General features: G+C 52.0%; 2 protein-coding genes across 5 annotated transcripts in view; one reads left to right on the top strand and one right to left on the bottom strand.

Annotated features, from left to right (window-relative positions):
- sgce (sarcoglycan, epsilon) overlaps positions 1–43 on the bottom strand; it is a 13,541-nt gene extending 13,498 nt beyond the window's left edge. Inside the window, exon 1 of one of the 3 annotated variants that reach the window (XM_084696960.1) lies at positions 1–35. This exon is cut by the window's left edge and continues 453 nt beyond it. The gene's annotated coding sequence lies outside the window, so the exon portion shown is untranslated. The other 2 variants (XM_084696959.1, XM_084696958.1) reach the window with 2 other exon arrangements.
- Positions 44–1,360: 1,317 nt separating this feature from the next.
- ppp1r9a (protein phosphatase 1, regulatory subunit 9A) overlaps positions 1,361–10,000 on the top strand; it is a 28,545-nt gene continuing 19,905 nt past the window's right edge. For both annotated transcript variants that reach the window (XM_084696961.1, XM_084696962.1), the window contains exons 1-2: positions 1,361–1,559; positions 2,745–4,241. In XM_084696961.1, coding sequence (XP_084553087.1) covers positions 2,868–4,241 — 1,374 coding nt within the window. In that variant the 5' untranslated portion in view covers positions 1,361–1,559; positions 2,745–2,867. The remainder of the gene's footprint in view (positions 1,560–2,744; positions 4,242–10,000) is intronic.

Here is a 10,000-nt window from a genome sequence, read left to right on the forward strand (position 1 = left end):
AGCCTACATTTCGCTCAATGACCCCTTGCAGCGGTGTTTCGTGTGTCAATCAATACCGCGTCTTGCCCCTGTGCACCCTCTACACACCCCCTTCACACATAGGCCTACTGAGGGCAGTGAGAGGATATTAAAACCTTAACCCCCCACTACGCACACTCCAGAAGACAGATGCTCCTTCAAGCTATTTGCTCTCCAAAATCGTTTAGCTCATCAAAAGGATCGTAAAGCTGTCCCTAAAATCATCCTAAAACGTCTTGCTCCTCCTCTGCTGTTTTGAACCCAAAACAGCATTCTGAATAAACACAACCTGCCCACCCCTGTTAAACATCGTCATTTTGCAAGGAACTGCCTTCCGTAAAGCACAAAACATGGCGAGTAGGCCTACACCACAAAAATACACCGTACAGCCCCCTGGGTAGGCTACTGTGTGTGAATTGGCGAAACAGCTGATGGTCAGAAAAACAAGCCATTCCTCTTCTGTTCTGCTGTTTAAGCATTATGCCCTGAATTCCCGTTTCCCCCAGAGCTCGACAAACCAAGGACTCTATTCTCTCATTCAATCACTGCACTGACGACCTAAGATCTTAACTTCCACTTTTTATCCACCACGTCCAATAGGCTAGATCACGAGTAGGCCTTTACCTCCAATGTAACAGAACAGCCTACAGTGCATTTCTGTCTTTCGGGGCCAGAATGACGAAACAGAAACCATTTAATCAAATTGGTAGCATATTATTGGACACCTTTACAATGATGTCTTTATTTCAAGCCTTCATCACATGGCACACCCAGCCCAGCAAGCTCCGGGATGGTTAGTTAGACTTGTTATCTGGTTTGATGTTCGTTATCGGATAGGCCTATACGGCATCTAGGCCTATAGTCTTAAATTAACACAAGGAAGACAATAATGGCAGGATGCTGCGTGAATAACACTGACATATGAATTGCAACACAGATAGCAGTGTGTGTGTCTGTGACAATAAATTAATAAGGTTTACTAAAATAAAATGTCAAATATTCACAAAATAATTAGTAGCCTAGCCATATTTCCCCCGCTTGGTCCCAGTGAAGTTATTGTGTGCTGGTATTTGTGCTAGAATGCAGTTCACGAGAACCCCCCTCCAAGCAGATAACCGGACCAAACCATTGCCACGATAATAACCTGCCACATGTGTGCGCCCTTTATAAAGCGTCGACATTCGCAACATAGGGCCGTATTTATTTGTACTGGGTGTAATAATGACATTGGACGGCGTAGTATTAGAAAATGTGCAGCTGCACACCTCTCAACTGACGGGATGACTTCAGCGTCAACACCCCTATTGTGCGAATGGCAGCATCATCCACTGACTGCAATGGCGTTGTAGCGCTGTGTAGATCCCGGTTTGCAGGACCGAATGTCTCAGTAAGGCGACACAATACTGGACTTCTAGAACTGCCTTGGATGGAAATGATTTATGCGAATGGACATTTACAACAAAAACGTTTTTCTATTGTGAATTAACTTTTGGATTATGCAAGTGTTTGGTCTTTTATCAAATGAAACCGAAGCAATGAATGTAAGTCACTCTTTTGTTTTGTAAGAGACATTGAAGGCTGCACGAGCAGGTTGCCTCAGTGTGGCAACAACTGCCAACTTCTGCTTCCTCACTGTTTCAAACTACCAGAAGCAGTAATGTGCCTCTGAAAAAATCATAAAAGGAAATGAATTACCGAGGAACATTAGATCCAATCTAAAATGGGGCTGTCAATCTTGTGCGGTTGAAGATGTGTTTTCGGTTCATTCCGCACGATGTATCGAGTTGAAGCTGTATGTTTCAGGTTACAGTTTTATCTATTGCATCTTGAAGTTTGGTTTACCGTATGCATTGATTACAACCCGCACCTGTTCACTTAAAATTACACCGATTAATATTTACATCGCGATGCATTTTGTTGATTGCGTCGTGAAGCATCACAAATAAGGCAAGCTGGCACCAACTGCTGGCTGCATCTGTTTATTTTTCACGACATTGCTTAAAGACCTAAATGTATTTCGATGCAAAGCCTAGTATTTAGAGATTAACGTATAACATGGCAGTGTTATGCCTTTTCATTTACCAAAACAATAATACAACCCAACTCTGTATTATGTGTAAACTCAATATATTGTGGTGTCAACAGTGTTTCGATTTCTCCGTAATGTCGGATTATAGACAGATATTTCTGTAGTGGAAACATCTTTCTGAGGCGGTAGAACAGCAGCGAGCGAGCTTGTTTTGAGCCGACCTTCGGTCTTCCGTACTGTTAATCTGGATGATGATGGTGCAGAATATAGCAGGGGTACTCTGGTGGAAGGTCAGCCTCACACTTACAGCTATGCCTCGTCACAAATTCAACACATTTATTTGAAAATAGTTTCAATGGAAATCTGCCATCAATGATTCGATGTGTCGTTGACATCTGTTTATTTTATTCAGATGATTGTTTCTGGTCATTGTTAAGCATGAACTTCATACTTCTGTGCTTGAATTTTGATTACGGAGAGTTAACCCACCTTTCCGCACCGCAAGCATCATTAACATTAGGATAAGCTTTTAGAGAGCAGTTGCCTGTTACATTTAGTGCACTTGTCTTAAGAGCTTTTATGAAATTGCCAATGGACCGCCTCTGAGTGATGTTGTGTATGAAGTGTCCTTTATAGCCGGTAACCAAAATGATCTCATCTTCCTGAGCTAACACAAACCTCTCCTGATGCCCGGCAGGTCTGGAGGGGTTAGGAGCAGCTGTTTAAGCACACCAGGTCACCCGACATTCACCGCTACCGGGCACGGTGGTCGAGATGAGGGCCGAGCGATGCTGAGATCCTCTCCAATCCTCCCGCCATCATGCTGAAGACGGAGGCCTCGGGGGAGAGGAGCACCCTGCGGAGCGCCTCCCCCCACCGCAACGCCTACCGGGCCGAGTTCCAGGCCCTGAAGAAGGCATTCGACCAGCCCAGGGTGGAGGCCCCGCCCAAGCCCAGGGGCCCGGAGGGGCCCCGGCAGCCCCGTGGCCGCCAGTATGGGACCCACGTCAGTCGTATCAAGGACATGTTCATGCAAATGACCTCTGAGGGGGTCCCGGTAGCCCCCAAGACCGCCAAGGGCCCGGAAGAAGCCGCGCCCCAGAAGATGACGAAGCCGACCAACTTTATCAACAAATCTGACGGCTCCGTCATCAAGCTGCAGCACAGCGTGTCCGCAGAGCGAATTGCCGGCGGCGCCGGCGGCTCCAAGTTCTCCGAGACCCGGAAGCTGTTTGAGCAGCAGTCCCGCGACGCGTCCCAGTCGCCCGTCTACTCGTACGGCCGCGACAAGAGGGGCTCCCACGAGCACCTGGACGACTGGCGGGGCCCGCGCTCCAACCGGGGCAGCACAGACTCCCTGGACTCCCTCTGCTCCAGGACCGAGGCCTCGTCTCCCACCGTCAGCCAGCTGAGCGCTGTGTTCGAGAACGTCGACCACCTCAGCCAGGGTGCGCCGGTCAGGAGGGGCTACGGCGGCCGCGCGCTCTACTCCCCCGACGGCTCGCACCGCCACGGGGACCTCAGCGAGGACGACTCGCGGCAGTCCCCGGTACGAGGGCTCAGGAGCCGCGTGGGAGGCGGGAAGTTCCCCATGTCCTCGTCGGAGGAGGACCTCCTGAGCCCCAGCCCTCTGGTGGAGCTGAAGCCTGACCCCCTGCGAGAGGAACCCCAGGAGAGAGGCACGGTGGCTGGGGAGGGCGAGCAGGATGGGAGGGGGGGTCTGGATGGCAGGATCACTGCCAACGGGACTCAGATCAACGGATCCTGCGAAGAGGAGAAGCCCACCGTGGAGGATCAAGTCGTTCCCCCGGCCTCGCGACCCTCCAAAGACGCCGCAGATGGGGGTGAGACTCCCAGTAAGGTCTCAGACACCCCGGGCAGGGCAGAGGGGGAACCCCAGAGAGAGGCTGAGGTTCCTGGGGAGAAGCAGACCCCGTCACCCCCGGAGGACCAGGCTGAGGAAGGCCAGGAGGAGTATAGAGGGAACGAGAGGGTGATCTTTAACGCGGACGGAGACGCCTGTTACCAGGGCTGGGGGGAGAGCTGCACTGACCCAGAGGATGACCTCTACGGAGACGAGGATGTCGTCTACGACCCCGGCGCCGACCTCACGGAGATTCCCGGGCTGCCTGAGGAGGACCACGAGGAAATCCCCCCCAGCAGGAAGATCCGCTTCAGCACTGCCCCCATGATGGTGAGTGAGGCTGGGTTTCAGTCACACCCTTGCCCTGGGGCGTACCATTTGGCTATGGTACACCCTTGCCCTGGGGCGTACCATTTGGCTACGGTACACCCCTGCCCTGGTGCGTACCATTTGGCTATGGTACAGCTGATTCACACGCGTGTGGTCTCTGCTGGTTGTCTTGTTGGGCCGAGTTGTGTGCCTTTGAAGGTGCACTTCTTTTTGTACGACCTCAAGAGTGTGTTATGAGTGTGTCATAAGAGTGTAAGGTAGTATTGACCTGGACATTTGTATACGTTTGTGAAATCGCATTCAGGTTAAATGAGTGACGTTCATCCGACTGTTGCCACAATCTCAAATTATCACGGCAGAAATGCTCTCTGCAGTTCCAATTGGCGGGAAGGTAAAACAATGATATATATGTATATATCACAGCAACCTGCGATGGTTCCACGTTTCCTTACAACAAGCAGCCAGCGTGTTTTCGCCGTGCGGTGCAGTGGGGTGAGAGGCTCTGCCCTCTGGGGTGTGTACGGTCTGCCCCAACACAACATCTGCCCCTCAGCCTGGCTCTCTGGCTCCAAGCCCAGACTCCAGCCCGGGTCCCGACCCGCTGCTCCCCTCCTGCCCCTCAGCCAGCCCCGCACTGACAGCTCAGACAGCCTGGTTCACCTGCCTCAGTCAGCCTCTCAGAATCGCAATCTAAATCAGCTTTATTTGCCAAGTTTACACCAACAAGGAATTTGTCTTCAGTCTTACACCTGGATCTATGGGTACTCACACAGAAATAAGATCATGTTTAGAAAAGAACACGGGCGGGTAGACTGAGCCAGTAAAGATAACGAATAACAGATTTGTAAATCAAACATGAGTTCAGGGCAGCCTGTCTTCACCTGCCTCAGTCGGGGTTTGTCAGTTGTACCTACAGGAGGAAGTCAGCTGTTCTGGGTGATATCCATCCAGACTCATCCGCTTTGTCATCTGCTGACAGAGAAACAGCCCAGGAGGTTTCAGTGGGGTTTAGACTCCACACTGTGTGTGTGAGTGTGTGTGTGTACACTGTGTGTGTGTCTGTGTACCCTGTGTGTGTGTGCGTTGCCCCTCCCACAGTATTTTCCCATGGGGATCAGAGGGGGTAATTGCTGTGTGTTGTCAGTTGTCAGATAGGGCTTCCTATTGTTTCCTGTGCTAATTCCTGAGGAATGCCTGCCTGCCTGCCTGCCTGCCTGCCTGCCTGCCTGCCTGCCTGCCTGCCTGCCTGCCTGCCTGCCTGCCTGCCTGCCTGCCTGCCTGCCTGCCTGCCTGCCTGCCTGCCTGCCTGCCTGCCTGCCTGCCTGCCTGCCTGCCTGCCTGCCTGCCTGCCTGCCTGCCTGCCTGCCTGCCTGCCTGCCTGCCTGCCTGCCTGCCTGCCTGCCTGCCTGCCTGCCTGCCTGCCTGCCTGCCTGCCTGCCTGCCTGCCTGCCTGCCTGCCTGCCTGCCTGCCTGCCTGCCTGCCTGCCTGCCTGCCTGCCTGCCTGCCTGCCTGCCTGCCTGCCTGCCTGCCTGCCTGCCTGCCTGCCTGCCTGCCTGCCTGCCTGCCTGCCTGCCTGCCTGCCTGCCTGCCTGCCTGCCTGCCTGCCTGCCTGCCTGCCTGCCTGCCTGCCTGCCTGCCTGCCTGCCTGCCTGCCTGCCTGCCTGCCTGCCTGCCTGCCTGCCTGCCTGCCTGCCTGCCTGCCTGCCTGCCTGCCTGCCTGCCTGCCTGCCTGCCTGCCTGCCTGCCTGCCTGCCTGCCTGCCTGCCTGCCTGCCTGCCTGCCTGCCTGCCTGCCTGCCTGCCTGCCTGCCTGCCTGCCTGCCTGCCTGCCTGCCTGCCTGCCTGCCTGCCTGCCTGCCTGCCTGCCTGCCTGCCTGCCTGCCTGCCTGCCTGCCTGCCTGCCTGCCTGCCTGCCTGCCTGCCTGCCTGCCTGTGTCTGCCTGCCTGCCTGCCTGTCTGTGTGTCTGTGTCTGCCTGCCTGCCTGTCTGTCTGTCTGCCTGTGCCTGCCTGTCTGTCTGTCTGTCTGTCTGTGTCTGCCTGCCTGCCTGCCTGCCTGCCTGCCTGCCTGCCTGCCTGCCTGCCTGCCTGCCTGCCTGCCTGCCTGTGTCTGCCTGTCTGTCTGTCTGTCTGTGTCTGCCTGCCTGCCTGCCTGCCTGCCTGCCTGCCTGTCTGTCTGTCTGTCTGTCTGTCTGTGTCTGCCTGCCTGTCTGCCTGCCATGATCTGCCCTGAGCACGCTAACATTCACCAGCTCATCTCAGAGATCAAGCATCAGATGATAGTAGACTATGGCCAGAGATTACCAAACTACAGACAATGCATTGCATCATTTTCCAAGGGATGAATAATACATCTGTTTCCAAACATTTGAACACCATGCATATTTGTTGTTACGGATGGCAGGCTGAAAGGATTCAGAAATCCCTTCAACCACTTCAGATTATAACAAAAAACCAATTATGTTCATCATTTATCTCCTTTTTAAATCATGGATATTTTCGACTTTATCTACTGACCTAGAGTAACAACATACAAACATTTATATCTTTATGAGGATTTTGTGTGTGTCTTTGGTTATATCTGCACGTGTTTACGTACTTGTGCAATGTGATTATGCTGGGTTGGGACTAAAGACTAGACCATAAGGACTGCATTATTCTGAAGAAAAGGTTTGGTTTAGAGGAGTGTGTGTGGGATTAGCGTTAACGCAAACATTCCCAGAGTTGATATATATCCTATTAGCATGCAGTAATGAAGCAGAACAATTACCCTAGTTATTTTAGAGGAGACACGTGACGTCAACTCGCTAATGCTCCTCATATTCTCACACACAAGCACACACACATGCAAGCACAGTTAACAATCGTGTGGGTATGTGTGGCTTGATCCTGATCAGGTGCATACACCGGATTAAACATATTAGGCAAGTCTCTCTAAGAAGGTGATCATATTCTTTTAATTCCATAATCAGATCATAGGCCTGGGGCACATCTGAACTGTCTGACTGATTAGCTAGGTAAGAGGAGGATTCTCCAGACTCTGGCCTATTTTTCAGTTTGATTTAGCGACTCAGCTGTTGGAGGATTGAAACTGGGCTGTTGTTTAGGTAGGTCTGTTTTGTCGACCAAGTGTCTTCCTTCCCCTAACCTTTGTAATTAGAATATTGAATATGGGACGTAAACCCCAGTAAACATGCCTGAAAACTGCTTTACAGCAGAGGAGAAATATTGAAGCGCCTCAGGCCTCTGTTTTGTCTGAATAAAGGTTCTGCCTTGTGTTCATTAATCGTATGGAATATTCAGCAGTCTTTTGTGCTCTGCTCTAACAGGCTCTGCTTTGCGAGGCTCTGCTCTAACAGGCTGTGCTCTGCGAGGCTCTGCTCTAACAGGCTCTGCTCTGCGAGGCTCTGCTCTAACAGGCTCTGCGAGGCTCTGCTCTAACAGGCACTGTTTTAGGCTTTTCTCTCTTTTTTTGAAAGGTAAAAAAAAAAAATCGAAACAAAGTTTAAGATTTTTTCCGCATGCGTGTGGGAAATATTTTCAGAAAAAAGGTTTCCTAACAATATTTTTTTAAAAAATATTTTCCTTCATTGATGAGTACTCTACTGTACTCTACTGTACTCTACTGTACTCTACTGTACTCTACTGTACTCTGTTGTACTGCCCCCATTCACCTCCACCCCTTCCTAACACACAGACACACACAACTCTCACACACACTCTGGAACAACCACACACAGGCTAGTGTGTCCCGCCACTCGCCTCAGAGGAGAACAGTCAGCGTTCTGTGTCCTGGTGACAGAGACACAGCCAGACCTGGTCCCTGATTCACCCCCATCACAGCTGCTCCACCCCAGCCCTGAGGACCGAGGAAGTAACAACAGAAATGTTGCTGCTCCATCTTAAACTGGAGGTCCCCCCTCCCACCCCTCCCTGGCCCGTCTTGTGTTGTTACTCACACTGGGGGGCGGATGAGGGGGGTGACCCAGTCCAGTATGCCCTGCTTTTAAAACCTTAATTCTTGTTGGATTTTCGTTCCGGAGGCTAGCTCGCCCAGACGGAGGCTAGCTAGCCCGGACGGTCAAAGCTGGCGTGTCAGCTTATGGAACGTGAACATACACTCTCCACAAAGATGCGGCGATTAAAGATTAGATTAGATTGAAGATTAGTCGATGGTCCTGCTTGTTCGACCCCTGACCACACTGGTTACATAGAACAGTTACACACGATTGTATATGTCAACCCAACTCTCTCTACGACCCTTGTCTTCTCTGCATCTGCATGGAGCACCATGTGAGACAGCCATGTCACCAAGAACTCTTATTTATTGTGGATGCTGTCTTCTCTGGTTCTGGAACTGGCCTCCCCTCCTCTCCTCCCCTCCTCTCCTCTCCTCTCCTCCTCTCCTCCCCTCCTCCCCTCCTCCCCTCCTCCTCCCCTCCTCTCCTCCTCCCCATCTCTCCTCCCCTCCTCCTCCCCTCCTCCTCTCCTCCTCTCCTCCTCTCCTCTTGTGTCTGAGATGCCCCAGGCCCTGCTAGACAGCGAGGAGCCACGTGGAGCCAGCCACACAGACCAGACCTCCATGCTGCCCCGTATTCCCCATCCCCCTGAAGACCTGTCACACTTTCAGACAGAGAAATCTCTCTGAGAACCCAGAACTCATTTGACACTCTTTAAAAGACAACAGTCGCTTGTAGCTTTTTGTCTTGCAGCCTAGGTTAGCGAGCAGAATGTTACCCTGACCCACAGAGCTAGCTTTCTCCCGTATCTCTCCCCTCAGATAAACTCTAATTCTCCTCCCCCAGCTCTCTTTCTCTCTCCATCCCTGTCTCTCTCTGTCTCCTCCATCTCACTCTACCTCTGTCCTTCATTTCTCTATCTCTCTATCTCTCTTTCTCTCCCTTTCTCTATCTCTCTTCATCTCTCTCTCCTCCTCCCTCTTTCCCTCCCTCCCTCCCTCCCTCCCTCTCTCTCCTTCTTCATCTCTCTTTCTCTATCTCTGAAGCTTGCCAGTGTTGCCATAAAACTCATAATTATCCTGAGTGTGACTGGGTGTAATGGGTTGGAACTGAGCCTGATGAGGAGCAGGATGATGGCGCTGGGCGGCGCCGTGCGGCGAGACGGCGCTTGTCGGCCCCTCCCCCTTCAGCCTGCGTCGTGGCAACGACCAAGTCTGACCAGTTGTTTTTGAGGATGTCATATTCAGCTTCTTTGACGACACAAGCGGGCCTTCCCCCGTGGTTAGGTACTGAACACAGGACTCTCTTCTGAATCCTGAGCCCCAGACACAGGTGTCATGTGAGCGCTTCCTGTTTCCTGTTCAGGGGGAACCGAGGTGTGTCTGAGTGGCAAGGATTCTCCTCCTTCTGACTGTCAACACCCTCAAACGTCAGAAACACTGTGTGGGTTCTGTGGTAGCTTACGTACACGTGTGTGTGTGTGTGTGTGTGTGTGTGTGTGTGTGTGTGTGTGTGTGTGTGTGTGTGTGAGAGAGAGAGGGAGAGAGATGGTCCCAGTGTGTGTATTATTCATAGGCTGAGGTTTCTGTGTTCTGGTTGAGGGTGTCACCTGAGCTTGTCCACGGCTGCATCTTTAACGACGCAGGAAAGAGGAGCTGATCTTGTGGTTTGGGAGACCGCACCCCGACAAAGCCCCGCCCCCTCACTTAGTTTGGCATCAGAATGCTAACTTAGTATAGCAGGATCTAGTTTAACATATAGTGTAGTTGCGGCCAATGCTAACTCATGCCAGCACATGCTAG

This window comes from Hypomesus nipponensis, chromosome 4 (genome assembly GCF_054491055.1).
Source record: "Hypomesus nipponensis isolate SF chromosome 4, ASM5449105v1, whole genome shotgun sequence".
In the NCBI taxonomy this organism is placed as follows: Eukaryota; Metazoa; Chordata; class Actinopteri; order Osmeriformes; family Osmeridae; genus Hypomesus; species Hypomesus nipponensis.